This window comes from Giraffa tippelskirchi, chromosome 3, assembly GCF_054371585.1.
Source record: "Giraffa tippelskirchi isolate mGirTip1 chromosome 3, T2T-mGirTip1v1.2.pri, whole genome shotgun sequence".
Classification (NCBI taxonomy): Eukaryota; Metazoa; Chordata; class Mammalia; order Artiodactyla; family Giraffidae; genus Giraffa; species Giraffa tippelskirchi.
The window spans coordinates 190,604,716-190,622,886 of record NC_137277.1 but is presented as its reverse complement, the minus strand read 5'-3'; the positions used below and the strand labels follow the sequence as shown (position 1 = coordinate 190,622,886).

The window sequence follows — 18,171 nt, the reverse complement described above, 5'->3', positions numbered from 1 at the left end:
GAGATCGGGAAGGGACTGACCCAGCACCCTGAGTCCAGTCCCACCCGTTATGCAATCTTGCCATGACTTTTCCTCTCCCAGCCTCAGTTTCCCCATCTGGAAACTGGGGGTAACGAGGGTTTCCGTTGGGGAATAATGAAGGTTCCCCCTTCCTAGGGCTGTTGTGGGGCGTAAGGACGATGATGCTTAGCCTGACCTGCTGGTAGGTTCTGGAGGCAGGGAGGGCAGTTCGGAGGGGAGATTTGGCAAAAGCCAGCCCAGGGCTCAGGCAGAAGAGGCTGGACATGCTAGGCATCTTTAGACAGAAGCCGCAGGACACGGGGACCCATTGGAAAGCTGGGAGCAGATGTGGAGGACGTGGCGAGACCTGGCCTGGGCTGGAGACGCTCCCGGAGAAGGTGCCGCTGAAGCCACGCGCCCTCACTCAGCAGACAGCGGCTGTGGGAAACGGGCCACTGGGGTGGAGAGGACAGGGCCGCAGCCCTCAGGACCTCTGCGGGCCTTCTCCCCACCAGTCGGAGCTTCTAGACGGGCAGCAGGGAGGCTGAGGCAGCTGGCTGGGCTTGACTGCCAGAGGGAGGGCGCAGCGCAGAGGACTGAGGCTGGAGCGGCCAGGATCTTCCAGAATGGACACAGAGTCTGTTCAGAGACTGAGCGCTGCCGTCTCGAGTGCCTGGACCTGGCCGGGGACTGGGAGAGAGGATGCTCACTCTGCCCACCTGCCCACCCGCGGGCCCCCAGCCAGCTGAGGTCACTGGCTGAGAGCTCGTTCAGAGAGGGGCCGAACAGATGGGTCTGGGGCTCAGAGGAGCACTTTGGAGTTAACTGGGCTGGGTCATGCATCAAGGACGGTCACTTCCCAGCCTCAGCCTCGAAGGCCAAGGCCTGATGACTGATTCCTGGACAGGCTTCCAGAATCCTCCATCTCTGCCTTTCTGAGCACAGCCCTGCAGAGGAGGCGTGCCCCTGACCGCAGCCCACTGTGAACTCAGCGGCAGGCCCAGCAGAGACCATTAGCTCCCCAACACCCCCACTAGTCTACCCATCCTCAGATGACCCTATGCTGTCTCAGGGGGGCAAACTACAGCTGGATCAGAGAGGGCGGGACATTTGCCTGATGTCGCACAACTGTGAGTAGGCTGGGATCTGAGCTCACGTCTGCTGAAAGGCAGAACCCCTGATTTTCCTATGACACAAGGCTGCCGGGAAGACGGGGACGTTGATCCTCTCTGATGTGGGGCAATGTGGCAGCCATCCGGACCTCGGCCAGATACCAAGGCTCCTCTTGATAAGACAGCATGGGATACTTGGGCTGCACTCTCAGCCGCTCCTCCTAGGCATCTGGAAATTCAGCAAGATCGGTGTCCCCATTTTACAGCAGAAAAAACTGAGTCTGCACATAAAGGGAAGCCTAGAATAGGAACCTGAAGCTTCTCTGATTACTCCTCTCCCTCTGTGGGGACGTGAGCCCCTGAGCTGGGGATGGAGACAAGGCCGTTCGAGGCACAGATGGTATGGTCTGGACAACCCCTCTGACCCACGATCAAGACTGGAAGGAGCAGACGGCTCAGTCAAGCAGCAGACACTGTTTCGTGCGTCTTGTCCCTGGGATCACAGGGCTGAATCACCAGCCCTTCTCTGAGGGAAACCCACAGACCATTTGCACGTTCATTCTTCACACTTACAGGTCTTTTGATTCAACCAATGTTTATAAGCCCCTGTTATGTGCCTGCTGTGGAGGAAGGACCAAGAGCCATCTTAATATAGGATGGCCAGGACATACGATGCTGATGCTAGTCAGTCTGTCGTGTCCGACTCTTTGTGACCCCATGGTTTATAGCCCGCCCGGCTGCTCTGTCCATGGGGATGCTCCAGGCCAGAATACTGGAGTGGGTAGCCTTTCCCTTCTCCCGGGGATATTCCCAACCCAGGGATCGAACCCAAGTCTCCTGCATTACAGGCGAACTCTTTACTGTCTGAGCCACCAGGGAAGCCCCAGGACATACGATATTAGTAATGAATTTTGCAGTTACAAGGAGGCAACTGTAGCTTCATGCACTTTATAAATTGATTTAGTCTTCACAACTCTAGGAGGTAGGTATTTCTGGCATTCTCATTTTAATAAATGAGACAACTGAGGCCCAGAGAGGTTAAGTAACTCGCCCAAGGTCACACAGCAAATGAGTGGCAGTGCTGGGGGTTTTCAAACCCAGGCTGCCTGGCTAGGGAGCTTCTTTATAGCCTCACTCAGAATGGCCTATCATGCCCTCCTAAGCTGAGCTAGAGATTCATCTGCTCCGTGAAATTGTCAAGCAGGTGGCTGCAGTCCCCCAAGGCTCTCACCAGCTCCCCGGACCTTCTGCATCTTGCAGATCTGGCCTCTCTCCACCTACTGTCCACCCAGCTCGACTCTAGCCTCCCGACCCCACCAGAGCAGGCCTGCAGGTGTGTCGTTAAACCTTGACAAGAGTTCGGTCCACGCGATGCTTTATCCTTTCCACCCCTGGGAGCTGGATTTAGTGTTTCTGACAGAAGGTAGACCTCCCCTGCCTGGGACAGACCCCTTAATTACAAATGATATGTGGCTGGTGAAATTATAATGCTTCAGGCCCGGTGATTTAAGGAACAAGCGCAAGGCGGAAGTTACAGGTGTTAACAGAGCTGTAGCAGGAGCCGAGGGAGCAGTGAGCCAGCCCCGGACGTGTCTGCTGCCTGTACACCTTCCTGGGGCGAAGGAGGCAGTCCCGCCGCCTCACTTACAGAAGGGAGAACAGACCAGGGCCGCGCTGCACCTGTGCTCCGCCTGGGAGTCCGCACTCCCGCAGTGAGGCCCTGGACTCAGCCTCCCCATCCGCACACAAGGAGGCAGGGTTACCTCACTCGCTCTCTAGGAGGGAAAATCTTCGTAACAGACCATCTTAGTGACAAAAGCTAACACGGACGGACAGCTTGTTTCGTGCCAGGATTGTACTAAGTTCTTTATGAACGTTTTCTTGTTTAATCGTCAGTGGGTGAGAGAGTGGTGGTGGTTATTCCCGTGTTACAGAAGAGGAAACTGAGGCTGAGAGAGATGAAGCAAATGGCCCAAGACTGCACGACTAGCAAGTGACCGCATGGAGATGCTCAGCCCTTCCCTCTGACTCCAGAGCCCGACCTGATCTCTAGGCTCTGGGGATAATGAGAAGGACATAAGGCCCAGTGTTTGCTCTGAAGGAGCCCCCGAGTGATGGGGGAGACAGAGAAGGTCACAGGTTTCCAAAATTCCTGCTGATGGGAAATAAGAATGATGGGGGGGGACTAGGTTGCAAGGTGAGGGGGGTGGGAGCACCCAGGAAGGGGGCTCTCCTCCAGGCTTCATGGACGAGGCAGTGTGGAGCTGGGTCTAGTAGCCTGGGGAAGACAGGCCAGGGGGCATTTCAGACTACAGGAGCCCTGAAAGCAATGGTGTGGGAGCAGGGACACCTGGCAAGGATGGAGCACTCCTGTGTAGCCAGACCCCAAGGAAGGAGCCAGGGAGTAAGCTATGGTAAAGACGGCAACAGCAACAGCACAGCTGACATCTGCTCAGCGCTCACCGGGCGCCAGGCCAGGGTCTAAACTCTTCCCAGCAGCCCCCGGCTGAGGCCGACTAGGTTCCAGGCTGCACGCAGGTCAGCAGCACCAGGCAGGCACAGGCCCACCTCTATCTGCAGCTGCTCCCCACCGCGCGCATGGCCTCCCGGCTCCTGCCCCCGTCAGGCCAGTGGTGGCGCTGGACTCTCACAGAAGCGTGAACCCTACCGTGACCTCTGAACGTCAGGGACCCAGGGTGCACGCTCCTTCCGAGAATCACCCTGAAACGATCCTCACCTCCCCGGTCCACGGGAAAACCGCCTTCCACGAAACCGGCCCGCGGTGCCGAAAAGGTTGGGGACCGCCGCTTCACACAGCGCTCACCAGGACTGTGTAAGTAGATGCGGAGGAAAACAGGCACGGAGAGGGAAAGGGACTCACCGAGGTCACTGCGCTAACAGGTAGCAGAGCCAGGAATGGGACGTGGGCAGGCTGACTCCTGAGCCCGCATGCGGCCAGCTGCTGTGCCCAGCCTCGGCAGGAGCAGGCAGAGGAGACATAAGGGGCTCCCGGGAAAAGTCTTCTCGCATGCCAAGCTGTCGTGGGCCTTGTCTGCCCTCTGTGCCCTGGGCTGCGTCTGTGAGGCGAGGGCGGGGCCCTGACTCCAGTGATGTCTGTCCGGGGATGCCAGGGCCGCCGCTGTGCGCCTGGGACACTCCCTGTGGCAGCCGCGTGATGTAGGAGCAGGGCGGAGAGGGGAGACGGTCGTCACTGAGGAGCTCCAGTCCAGCCGTGTCTCTCAGCTGGGTCCTTGTGTATCCCAGGCCCACGAGCAGAGACACCCCAACTCCTGAAGCTCCCCGTCAGGAAGAGCCTGGGCCCCCCCGGCTGACCCACCCTGCCGTCTGACGGCTGGTCAGGCCGGCCCTCCTCCTCTCCAGCCTTGAGTCCTCCTGCTGCTCCATCAGGGCTCCCCACTTAGAGCCACAGACTTTGCGACCGGGAGGAGGCTTTAGGACCCCCCTAGGCCAGCCCCCTCACCTGAGCGCAGAGGAAGCCGAGGCCCTGAGACAGACCCCACAGCAGGGGAGAAGCAAGGCCAGGCTGGGGGCTCAAGCCCTAACCCTGGTCCTTACTGGCTGAGTAGCCATGAACCAGTGCCTCTGTAAAATGGAGATAATTCCTAGGCTCTGATGCGTTAAAGCATTCAGCATGGAACCTGCCTCAGCGTGAGCAGTGATGATGGTCAGGGCCTCCCACCTGCTGCGTAACTCAGGACCCCTTGGGGCCTGGAATCAGGGCTCAGAAGAGGGTACTCACTGAGCAAAACTGTCCCCCCTCAGTCACCCCCACAAACATCAGTCCAGCTCGTGGTCGCTGAGATTTACTCTGTGATGCGTGTGGGGTCGGCAAAGCCCAGACACTGGTCAGACCAGTGATGGAGGTTACTGTTCACAAGTCTGATGGTCAGTGGACGCAGGGGCTTAGCAGATACCAGGCATCCTGCAAAGCCTGCCGCAAACATAAGCCCTATGAGACAGGTCCTGTGTGATGCCCATCTCACAAGTGGGAGAACTGAGGCCAGAGCTGACCAGGCAGCAGGTGAGCACAGAGAGCTCAGAGATGGGACAGTGGCCAAAGCCACAAGGGCCGTGAAAGGCCAGGGGGACAGGCTGCAGGGGCCAGACTCTGGGACATCCCCACTCCCAAATCAGGCCACTCCGTCCTGGCCAGGAATTGGATCCCTGCTAGGAACGAGCTTGGCTCTGCCTCACCCCGCTCTTGGAAAAGATGCAATCCAATAGATGTGTGATAGAGCCGGTAGAATTAAATGTTCATCGACAAAGCTGGGTGATGGCCTCATGAGTGTTCATTGTACAGTTATTTGTGCTTTTTGATAGGCTTGAATATTTTCATAGTAAAATGTCAAGGAGGAAAAATCAAACACACAATCCTCTTTGCACAAATTGCCCCTTCTGCACAGCCCTTCCCTCCCCTTCACCCTTGCCTCCCCTGGAAATCGCTTTATGAGAATCAAGCAGCAAGAACGAGTTACTTGCCCTCTGACTCAGGAAATCAATCCTAAGATGCTGACGGGACTGGAAAGACTGTCTGCAGAGCCCTCTGGGAAATCTCCCGCTGGAATGCAGGGCTTTGAGCTGGGGATTTGGGGGGCTGGGGGCTCTGCTAGGAGGCTGGTGGCCAAGTACTCCAGCCCCCACAGGCGCCTGCAGGAAGGCGCTCACGTCACCCTCACCTTATGGGGGAGGCCCAGGAAACCAGCACCCGCCTAAGGGTCTCACTGCCTGTGAGCCGAAGGCCTGCAACCTGGGGGCCGAGTGACCCCAGTGCGGGGTGGGGAAGGCCAAGTCTCCAAACACGGGGACCTGATGCTGGCAGGGACACAGCTCTGTTGGAAGGGACAGAGGCTTTCCCGGGCTGGGGAAGAGGACTTGAGACCCACCCAGAATCTCCAAGCTCCAGCCCATTGTTCTCAGAGGCTTGAGGGGTGGTGGTTAATGGAATGGCCTGAACTTGAAGTTGAACTTGAACTGGAAGAACTTGAGCTGAGTGCCACCGCCACAGGCCAGATCTCAAATGTGCTTGCCCACTTGCCAAGGCCTCCCCAAGCTTCCGCAGGCTTCCAGAGTCTTCTTTAATAAAACTACAATGATGCAACCTGGTGAAATCATCCATGTGTGTAATACACACCTCTGGGATACACTGAAAACATCCCCCAAGTAGCCAGCCTTGCTGCTATTTAAAATGGGTTCCTGTCACACCCCATAGATTTCATCTCTGCCCAAATGGCACCTATCATGGGCCTGAGCACATTCACTCTATTGCCACATAAACTACAATGGCGTGGCGGGGCGGGGGCGGTTCTCAAAACACACTTTGAGAACTACTGGGTTAAAGGCATCGGTACAAAGTAGCACTAGCATGGAATTCAGATCCAACAGCAAGACCTGTGTCCTGGTCTCCCCACTATACTTACGGGTGTGTGTGTGTGTGTGTGAGTCTGTGTTATGCATATGTGTGTACATGTATATGGGGCTTCCCTGGTTGAGCTACTGGTAAAGAACCCACCTGCCAGTGCAGGAGACGTAAGAGACGCAGGCTTGATCCCTGGGGCGGGAAGATCCCCTGGAGGAGGAAATGGCACCCCACTCCAGCATTCTTGCCTGGAGAATCCCATGGACAGAGGAGCCTGCTGGGCTACAGCCCATGGGATTGCAAGAGTCAGACACAACGGAAGCGACTTAGCATGAAGCACACACGTGTGCACATATATGTATGTTTATGTGTGTGTCTGTGTATACATATATGTGTGTATGCATATGTGTGCATTCTGTGTGTATGTGTGTATGCACATGTGTGCATTCTGCGTGTATCTGTGTGTGCCTATGTGTATACATACGTGTGTGTGCATGTGTTTTGTGTGTGTGTGTTTATGTGCCTATATCTGTGTCTGTGTGTGTGCACAGGCATGCGTGGGATTTTATTTCTCCATCAGCAGTAGCCCAAGCTGGGCCCCTGTCTGCCCAGCCTCACCGATTCACCACCTCCCACGCTGTACCACCCCTCCCCCAGAGCAGCCAGCCAGAGCCTCCAGTTGGGGTTGTTAATTTTATCTCCTGCCACTTGGAAAGCACAACAGCTGGCAGGGGAGGGGCAAGGCAGGTGAGCGGTGCCAGCAGCCAGCTCTCTGCGGAGAGGAAGGCAGGGTGGATGGGTTGTGCCCGCAGCCACTGGGGACCCTTGTGATCCAGCTCCACTCAGAAAGGCCCCCATCTCCAGGCAGGGAGGCTCTGGGCCGTGGCCGCTGACCCCGCCAACGACCCGGACCCCAAATTCCCAGCACATCAGCACGTGGGCTCCCGCCCACTTCCAGGGTTGGGGGTTGTGACTCGGCTCAGCAGCTGCCAGATAAAAGGGCCCCATTGCAGCTCGTATAAGTACAGACACTGCGTTTCTCTCTCCTGTCACTGATGGTGGCTCCATTTGGGGGCTTCCTGTCAGTATTTTTTCCCCTTGGCTGCCATTACTACTCAGTTCAATATTTAATTTTCCCATAAACCGAAGAGTTGTGCTTTTTCTTCTGTCTTTTTCTTGCTGGAGTCCCCCTCCTGCTGGTGGCATCTTGCTTCCTCAGGCTTCTGCTGGGAGAGAGGGGCATGGGCTTGGCTGGGATTTCAGTTCTGAATTGGGCATGGGTGGGAGGGCAGGACACCTAAGTCCCTCCTCCCAGCTCATTCATGTGACAAATGTTCACTCAGTAAACCCCGTTTCAGGCCCTTGGGTTGCGGCAGTAGACAAAAGAGTTTCTGTCCTCATGGTGCTTACGTTCTAGTGGGGGGTGTTGGGAAAAAGAGAAGCGTGTGAACTAATATATGAAATAACTACACCTTATGATGCGCTCTATGAAGAAATGAGAAGTGCTGTGACAGGTAACAAAATAAGCACCTCACTTGGACTGGGAGGTGGCATTTGAGCTGAGACTTGAAAGATAAGCAGGACCCAACCTTGCACAAAGCTGAGTGGAAGGCTTCAGGCAAAGGCAGCAGCAGATGCAAAGGCCCTGGGGTTGAAACGTGCTTAGGGTGTTTATGGACCAAAAACTTCTCGGTATGTTTGCAGCATGGTGTTGAGGGGAGGGTCGAGACAAAGCTATAGATGGGGCAGGGCCCATGGCATTGCCAGGTCTGTGGGATTCCTTCCAGAGGCCATGTGCTTGTTTGTACCAGGAGAAGTGAATGAAGGAAAAAAGCAAACAGGAGTTGAAACCAAATCCCTGTGTGGAAGGCTTGTATTAGCTCTGAGGTTAAAGACAAAGTTCTAGGCTTCAGAAAGTACACAGCCTAGTAGAGAAACAGACATGAGCCTGGGACAGAATGATAAGCACCCAGGAGTATGTCCAGAACAGGATGCTCCAGGAATTCAGCCTGGCAAAATCCTGGAAGGCTGCCTGGAGGAGGCAACCTAAGGCCAGACCTGAGGGATAAAGCCGAGTTAACCAGCAGAAGGACTAGTGTATCCAGGCCACAGAAGAGGTGAGCGAGGCAAGGAAGGACCCTTGGGCAGTTCGGTGTGGCTGGAACAGAGAAGGCTTCCTGGAGGAGACGCTCTTTTGGGTAGCATCTTGGAGAAGCAGAGAGAGACTGGTAGAGAAGATGGGAAAGACACAGAGAGGTAGGACCAAAAAAAAGAGAGAAAAGCGAAAGAAGGAAAATAGGAAGCACTGAGGAATATTTATATTCATGAGCACTTTTATATTGAGAGAGTGGTTTTCTTTCTTTTTTAAAAAAAAAATATGGTATAAAGACTAGGAGCCGATTGAAAGGGAGGGCAGTCAATAGACAGGCACGCCGGGAGAAAAAGGATGGATTTTTGCAAATAATATAATTTTTAACTTGTCTTTTTCCTCTCCCACTCCTCCCCAAATCTGATTACCGCCCCCTGATAAACGACACCCAGAACAGGAGTATGTTCAGACCAATTCAGAGTGATACCCAAGGACCAGCAGCGATTATCCCTTCCTCCAGACAACAGCCAGTCCTGGGAGGGAGAAGAAATCCCCCCACATGTCCCTCCCAGCCCAGGGAGAAGGGAGAGCAATTGAAGAGGTGATGTAAATAATCCCCTTCTGTGTGTATGGTCCTTTGCCATCCTTGTAGAAGGTTTATGTCTGTATTCTCATTTGCTGCTTCTCTCAAAATCTTCGAAGCTGAAAGTTTGGCAGGATGTGTTTTGTTGAACCCATTTTATAGATGGGAAGACTGATGCCCAAGTGGTCAATTGATTTGCCCAAAGCCCCATGGGATATTGGTAACAGAATGTGGGCTGAAACCTTGGCCTGACTCTGTCTGAGCTGGTTCCCTAGGGGGTGTTGAGGGGGAGCTTCATGGTACAGAGAGAATTTAACTCCACTAGATACAGTTAAAGACCCAGGCCTGCTGGGGTTTATATCAGAACAGGTTTGCGTTCCCAAATTGCAAAAGCCACAGGATGATTTACAGAGCTAAGAGCCATCACGTTATCTGCAAAGTGAGTTACGATGACCGAAACGAAGTTCTGCTTTCAAGAGAAAGACAGGCAATATTTCAGAGTTAATTTCATAAAACAGATCACCGGCCATTGCCTCACTGTATTGATGTTAACTGTCAAGTCTAAAATAACCTCAGCTTCTGCCCCCACTGAGCGACTGGGACAGGGGCCTGCTGAGCCGTGTGGCGTGTTGCATTCAAAGCTGCTTTGTCTCCCTGGATGCTGGACAAAATCAGTAGAAGAAACTTCTAGCAGCAATTCTGTCTTCTTAAGGCAAAGTCAAAAATTAACTGGGAAGTCTCCTGGCTTGACTCGGGGGTGGTAGATTCAGGGGAGATCTATGGTGGTGACACCTCTGTTTGACCATGATGGTGAACTTGTAGAACTGGGGGCCTCTTTCTCAGGCACAGGGCCGGGATGATCCACGTGCCACGGTCTGTCCACGTGGCCTGTAAATTCAGACGTAAGGTCTGCCTACGTCTAGCCTCTCACTGCTGCGACCACCGCTGACTACTAGTCTCCCTTGTGTGTGCTTAGTTGTTCAGTTGTGTCCAACTCTTTCTGACCCCATAGACTGTAGCCCCTCCCCAGCCAGACTCCTCTGTCCATAGAATTCTCCAGGCAAGAATACTGCAGTGGGCTGCCATTTCCTTCTCCAGGGGATCTTCCTGACCCAGGGATGGAACCTGCGTCTCCTGCACTGGCAGGCGTGTTTGTTACCATCTGAGCCACCTGGGAAGCCCATATTTCTCCCTTGCTCAGGCCACATGGACCTACCTGCTCAGCGTCTCTGAGGAGGCTCATTTCAGGCGCATGGTACCCACCCTTCCCCCACTCCAGGAGAGCCTTGCGCTAGCACGGACATCCTTGAAGACCCCCTCTCAGAGTCCACAGGAATGAGGCACTTAAAGTCAGTACACTGGCTACTGTTGCAGAGGAGTGAGGAGTCATTGGAGATCCAGGGGTCTTTGCTGAGGATTCTTTGCCGTAATAAGCCACCCGCATCATAGCCAGGTGGTCTTGCTAACGACCTATCCTGCTCATTCTGCAGCCCAACTCTGAATTTGGGGTTGTCCTTGTCCAGGATCGTTATGCCTGGGACTGCCGCTGTTCCTGGGTCCACGGGATCTATTCCAGGCACAGAGCCAGAAGAGGACCACTCGCCCTGACCTTGGTCAGAGATTGTAGCAGGGATGGGGATCGTGAGAAGGGAGAGGAGGCTGGGATTGGAGGAGGCGTGGGATGGAGACAGATACGAGGATGCGCACAGAGAGGAGTAGAGACAGGGGTGGGGAGGGGACAGAAGTGGAGCTCAGATGGAAAAGGGAAAGGGAGGGAGGTGGAGAAGGAGAGAGACGGAGGTGAGGATGGGCTTGGAAAGGGAGGCAGAGATGGACACAGAAGGAGATGGGGGCCTGGAAGTAGTTGGGGAAGAGTAAGCGTGAAGGAAGCCTCCAGACTGAGAGCCCAAGAAGCAGCAGTCTGTGGAGGCGAGAGCGCTGAGCACAGTCAAGGGAAGGGAAGGGAAGATTCAGGGAAGAGGGTGATGGCGACACGTGGGGTGAAGCGTCCCGAGGCGGCCAGGGACTCCCGGCGGCGACTGCTCGCTGAACGCCTGCGCTCAGGGCCCGCCGGCGGGCGACAGCAGGCAAGAGGCAGGGTGACATTCTCCCAGGACACGGCGACGGAGGAATGCTTCGATGGAGACGGTGGGAAGCCTGGGCTTCCACGCTGGTGTGAGCAGCTCTGCTGTGTCATCGTCCATACAACGGAAATCCATTGTCTTAAGAGCTTGATTAACTGTACATATTGCTGACACCTGCTCAGAAACATAACAAGACACAGGGACACGGCTCCCGATCAGGGTGTGTGGGTGGTGTGCGTGACTTGGGTGCAGATCTCCAGAACGTGTGTGTGTGTGTTGGGGGAGGGGGCATCCGTGCTCTGCAAAGAGTCCTGGACAGGATTTGGAGGGCCTAGTTGCCAGTCCAGGCACTGCCACTGACTGACGGTGTGACTATAGGCAAATCTCTCCCTCTGTCTGACCTCAGTTGTGCTAATCTATAAAATGGAACACCAGCACTCTCCAATAGAAATCTGCCTTTAATTGCAAGTTTTCTTGCTGCTGCTGCTGCTAAGTCGCTTCAGTCATGTCTGACTCTGTGTGACCCCATAGACAGCAGCCCACCAGGCTCCACCATCCCTGGGATTCTCCAGGCAAGAATGCTGGAGTGGGCTGCCATTTCCTTCTCCAGTGCATGAAAGTGAAAAGTGAAAGTGAAGTTGCTCAGTCGTGTCCGACTCTTAGCGACCCCATGGACTGCAGCCTACCAGGCTCCTCCGTCCATGGGATTCTCCAGGCAAGGGTACTGCAGTGGGGTGCCATTGCCTTCTCCAGCAAGTTTTCTTAGGACCACATTAAGAAAAGGCTTTGAAAAGTGAAAATGAATTGGAATAGCATATTTATTAAATCCAATATATTCCATGTATTATTTCAGGAAGTAACCAATATAAAAATATTCATGATATACTTAATGTGCTTTTTTAAAAAAAAAACAACTGTCTTCCAGATTCAGTGTGTATTTTATGCTTACAGCACATTGGAACATGGAAAAGCCACATTTCAAGTGCTTAATAGCCACAGAGGGTGGGTGGCTACTGTACTGGACAGCACAGGTCCAGGGCACTGTCTGGCCTCCTCACTAAACTGTGAACACCCCCAAAGGCAGATATTTTATTCTCCCAGACAGTAGCAACAGGCCTCAAAGAAAGAACATTAATACATTCTTCTGATAAATGCATCTGACATGCACTTTCAATATGCTTTCAGGTACTACTTATTTATTTATTTGGCTATGTCGGGTCTCAGTTGGGGCACTCGGAATTTTCATTGTTTCATGCAGGATCTTGGTTGCGCACAGACCCTCTAGCTGTGGCCCCCTGGGTTGGTTGCTCCACGGCAGGTGGGATCTTAGTTCTCTGACCAGGAATCAGACCCACGTTCCCTACACTGCGAGGTGGATTCTCAACCACCCACCAAGTCCCAAGGACTTTACTGAATTCTCAGCACTGCGTAAGTCCATTTTGCAGATAAGGAAACAGGTTCAGAGAGGCTGAATAACTTGCCCAAGGTCACATAGCTGGAAAGTGGTACAGCTGGTCTTTGAACCCCGGGTAGTGTGATCTAGGGGCTTTCCTGGTGGCACTAGTGGTAAAGACCCCGCCTGCCAATGCAGGAGACATAAGAGATGTAGGTTCGATCCCTGGGTCAGGAAGATCCCCTGCAGGAGGGCATGGCAACCCACCCCAGTATTCTCGCCTGAGAATCCCACGGACAGAGGAGCCCGGAGGGCTGCGGTCCATAGGGTTGCCAAGAGTCAGACACGACTGAAGCGACTTAGCACGCACGCACACACACAGTGAGATTTAGGGTCCACACTCGTAACCATTGTCCTATACTGTCTCTTTCATAATAGTGATACAAACGATATTAGTCAAAATTGCTAAACCGTACTGCAGGCTTACTACGTGCTAGGCATCTTGTAAGCATCATCCCATTTATTCCTCAAAGCCCTCCTATAAGGAAGCTTCTAGGTGTCTGATTACTGTTTGCTCAGTGAAAAAGAAAGAAGGAATGACTGATTTTTAAAGGTGCCTCCTGACTAGTTCTGAGCCTCTAGGACTCTTGGAGCGTACGTTTCTCCCTACATATAGACCACCACGAGCAGTACCAGAGACTTATGCTGGTTGGTTGGTGGTTGGTTAGTCACTCAGTCGTGTCCGACTCTTTTACGGCCCCATGGACTGTAGTCTGCCAGCCTCCTCTGTTCATGGGATTTCCCAGACAATAACACTGGAGTGCCATTTCCTTCTCCAGGGAATCTTCCTGACCCAGGGGTCGAACGCGTGACTCCTGCCTTGCAGGCAGATTCTTTATCATCTGAGCTATCGGAGAAGCCCCATCAGAGAATTTGGCTAAACTCTAACTGACATGGTCCCTTGATCTTTGGGGCTCCTAGGTTAAACAGAGCCACCCACAGAAGCAGTTCCCCCAGGGATCTCAATTAAAGGTATGCTTGAGAACTGAGGTGTGTCAGGTAAATGAGCATCTCCAACAGCTAAAATGTGCACGTAGGGCTAAAGGTGCCAACAGACAGAAGCTCTTTTCTTCTTTCCAAAGATGGAGGTGGTGCGGTTTCATGTGGTGTCAGAGCCCTGGGGTCTGCGAGCTCCAGTTTCAAATCTAAACTCTGTGAGCCCCAGAAAGTCACTTCACTCCTTGAGTTTTCCCATCGGTAAGATAGGAATAAATAAACCCTTTCTGTAGACTCACGGTGAGGATTAAATGAGTTAACACACGTTAAGGGCTTAGAACAGCTCCTGGCTCCTAATCTTTGGCCATGGTTGGTTCTTGCTGAGGAATCCAGGCTTTCAGTGAGGTCTAGAAAAGTTGGATTGCAGACTCTGTGACGTGTGGATAATTGAAACATTCTGGTGTATCTCTCCCCTCTCGGAGTTCCTGCCCCACTTCCCATCTGCTTCCTACCATCTCACACTTAATTACAGTTCTCCATCTATTGTTCTCCCATTGTTTGCTGTTTGTTCTGCTTCCCATGGACGGCACGTGGTGGCTGTCTGAGTGAATGAACGGTTCACACCTGGCTTCTTTCCCTGGACCTTACAATAGAGTTGCCAGGCGCCCGGCGCCCCTGCCAGACTCTGAGCTTCTCCAAGTGCTGTACCCATCTCATCACTGAGCGCCTACGGCGAGCACCTGGCACCGTGCCCGGCACCTAGTAGGTGTCAGGAAACGTTCGGTGGATTTAATTAAACTTAACTGGAGTGAAAACCCCTTGCAGGAAGGAAACACTCACCCCTCTTCATTTTCTCTGCACCCCCCACTGCACTTGACCCAAGGCTACAAGAAGCCAGAACTGACAGCCTTTCCTGAGCAAAGTCCTAAGATTCTAGCTCCTGTCCTGAGGGTGACAAGGCAGTTGGAGAAATGAACTGCAGGAATCCTATAACCAGCGAAACCCTAGCATGCACTAAGCCCTTTCATAGCGATTTGCTGGTTCATCCTTCGAATATGTCTGCCAACGATTAGCGAATTGGGAAGCCGAGGCTCACAGTTTTGGTAATTTGCCCAAGGATGACGTGGAGGTGGTGGTGACCTCGCTGAAACGCTGGCTCCACGTCTGAACTCTTAATGCCGCATGGTGCCTGCGGGCACTGGCTTTGGCAAACCAGCCAGTGGTGGGCAGTGAAACAGAGCAGAGAGCTGGCGGGAGGCGGCACCAATCAAAATAAGCCAACTTGAGGGGCAAAGGAAGAAAAGAGGGCAGACCAGTGGCTTTAAACCTCTCTCAAAGCCATCTGCTCTCGCTCCGCGGTCACCCTCTCGCTCTGCGGCCACCATGGTCTAGCTTCCCATCTCTCCAGCTTAAATAGCTCTGTGTTTCCAGTCTCTTCAAAATGCAACTCAGATCATGTCGCTGCTCTTGTTTGAAGCTTTCAATGGCTCCCGGCTGCTCTCAGGACAAAGAGAAACTCACAACCGGCGCTGGGCTGGTAAACCTGCTCTGTGGGGGCCCGGGGCTGGGGGCAGGGGAAGGAAATAAACGAGGAAGCTCTGATTTGCAGTGGTGGCTGATCTCCATGGAGTAAGGATGCCCACCAGGCCATCTGTTTCATTCTAGCAGCGGTTTAAGAACTGGTCCACAACTCCCAGGAATGTCACTGTCAGCCCTCAGGAGCTGGCAGGAACCAGCCCCAGCACAGCCCTGTGAGCGCTGACCCACGGCCAGTGCCCCGAGCGTCTCCCCAGCCCCCTGGGTACCTCATCCCCCACCTTGCCCTCCCACCACAGCATCCTGCCTCCCCCCCCCCCACCCTGAGCTAGCTGCCACGAGGCTTTGGCACATGCTGTTCCCTCCACCTGCCACACTTGTCCTCTGCCTACTGCTGCTGCCTCACAGCACAGGGTCACTTCCTCAGGCCTGGGGGCCCTTTTACACTTGGTTACACCAGGTATCTGATGCCCTGAGCACAGTGGACCACGGTGATCTCTCCACTCCCGGTTATCTTCCTCGCCAGGCTGTAAGCCCCAGGAGGCAGGACCCTCGTTTGTATGCCCAGCAGGGACGTCATTCTCACAGCAGTTGATGCCGGGGGCACCCCCTGGAATGTGCAACATTTGTCCCCTGCCATAGCACCTGTTGGGTTTTCCTGGTGGCTCAGCTGGTAAAGAATCCACCTGCAATGCGGGAGACCTGGGTTCGATCCCTGGGTTGGGAAGATCCCCTGGAGAAGGGAAGGGCTATGCACTCTAGTGTTCCTGTCTAGTGAGTCCTATGGGCAGAGGAGCCTGGCGGTATAGTCCAGGGGGTCACAAAGAGTCGGACACGACTGAGCGACCTTCCCTCTCACACTCCTCACCGCACCTGGCACAGGACCTGGCCCGCCCTGGGTCACCAGTGAGCTCTTCCCGACCTTCCAGTGAAGCCTTGGTCTCCCTCTGCTTCTCTTTGGGCAGCTCCTCCCACCTCCATCGAGGTGGTGGCCGCTGACACCCCGGCGCCCTTCAGCCGTTACCAAGCCCAGAACTTCACGCTGGTCTGCATCGTGTCGGGAGGGAAGCCGGCGCCCACGGTGAGTACCCTGCTGGGTGCCCCCTGCATGGCTGGCCCAGTGGCCCGTGTCAGCACGGAGCTCAGCTGCAGAGCGAAAGACAGAGGCCACTGTCCGCGTAGGGGCACTCTGCGCTGCCCGCCTGGTCTGACCCTGCCCACTCATCTGACCCGCCCGGATGTCCATGAGTCTCTCTTGCCTCCTGGTGAGATGAGGAGGACCCCCACATCTCCTGGACCCTGAAGTCCCTGAGCTGCAGTGAGGGTGGTCTTCAGGGTATCCCAGCTTCAAGCACACCCCTACCCCAGTAATCGACCAGGATGGAGACCGATGAGGCCCCGGGAAGGGAAGCGAAGTGGAGAGTCTCCCACTGTGTCTGTGACAGAGCTGGGACCCAAGGTCATGCCCTCCAGCTCCAAGTCTACTGCGGAGGGTGGGAAGGAAGGAGCAAGGGAGGCAAGGGGAGAGGAAGGCGGGGAGAAAGGAAGTGGGGACTCTCTGTTTGGGCCAACTCCTTATTAGACCCACCCCACCCACTTTCAGGGGGGCTTCCCTGGTGGCTCAGCAGTAAAGAGTCCACCTGCAGTGCAGGAGATGCAGATTCCATCCCTGTATCAGGAAGACACCCTGGAGGAGGGCACAGCAACCCACTCCAGTATTCTTGCCTGGAGAACCCCGCGGACAGAGCAGCCTGGCGGGCTGCAGTCCATGCGGTCACACAGAGTCGGACACGACTGAGCACTCTGTGGAGGCAGGGGCAGGGGGAGTAGACTTCCAGGAGGGGAGGCGGTTCTCCTTCCAGACCCTCGACTGTCTCACAGGTAGGACCCATGGGGGGTGATCTTGGGACCTGGGCCAGTTCACCCCCGGCCGTGGCCCAGGGAGACCCAGCTGTCCAGGACGGGACAGGAGTGAACAGATGTGGAGAGAACCGAGACAGGGCAGTAAGCAGGTGCTGAGGCACAGCGGGCAGCGGCAGGGTGCAGAGTGAGCCTGTGGTAAGGTCCAGTCCCTGCCCCCACACCTTACTGCCCCAAGGACACAGACCAAAGGCAGCCTCGAAGCCAGCAACCGGTGAGGGCAGGACACGGTCCTGAGATTCCCCCCTTGGAGCCCATAAGGAGGTTTGGCCTGCCTAAAGTGAGACCAGCTGGGCTTTTTCCCCAAAGAAACACACACACACACACACACACACACACAATTCTACTCATTGTCCCGAGGCTGCTGGAAGACCTCCCCCTGTCCCCTACCCTCGCCCCAGCCCGCTGGCTCCTGCCACTTAAGACATGGCAATATGAAATTCAAATATATACGAGATCCTCATCTCCCCGCATTCCAGGCACCTTACGTTTGCCTGGGACATCAGAACTTGAAAGAATTCTCTGATATAAATTACAAACCTGCTTTTGAAGCACTTTTCAAAAAAAAAAAAAAAGGGAAAGAAAGCAAAACCCCAAAGCAGGCTATTATGTGCATAAGAGATTCCTCATTGGAGCTATAAACTCTGACAGCCTCCGCGCACCCCACATTCCATGCACCCTCCCACACCCTCCTCCCCGCGGCCTCCGTCTCCCTTTGCCCACCAGCACCAGCGTCCCCAGAGCTGCTTCCTGGCCTCCCCTCTCCTGCCTCCCATCGACTTATTCATCTGATTTATTAAAAAAAAAAAAAATACACCCAATCCCCACAGGCCTCTGGGCATATGTACCAAAATAAAAAGACAGCAAATTAAATTAAATGCCGCCTCTCAAAACTCCAAGTCCCTATCAGCAGAGAAAGCGAGAAGATGCCGGCTTCCGCCCCATCCTGCACTAGCTCCCTCCCACACACACGGCTGTTTCCAGCCTTCCATCTCTAACACTGCCAAGATGTGCGCGCGCACGCACACACACACACACCCCCTCTCCTCCTCCGACATCTCATTTACTCTCTGGTGCTCCT

The 18,171-nt window shown here is 54.4% G+C and overlaps 1 protein-coding gene across 1 annotated transcript in view; it reads left to right on the top strand.

The window, feature by feature from the left end:
• Positions 1-18,171, top strand: part of IGSF21 (immunoglobin superfamily member 21) — a 271,583-nt gene that overhangs the window by 240,405 nt on the left and 13,007 nt on the right. The window contains exon 5 of the mRNA XM_081576094.1: positions 16,136-16,251. Coding sequence (XP_081432220.1) covers positions 16,136-16,251 — 116 coding nt within the window. The remainder of the gene's footprint in view (positions 1-16,135; positions 16,252-18,171) is intronic.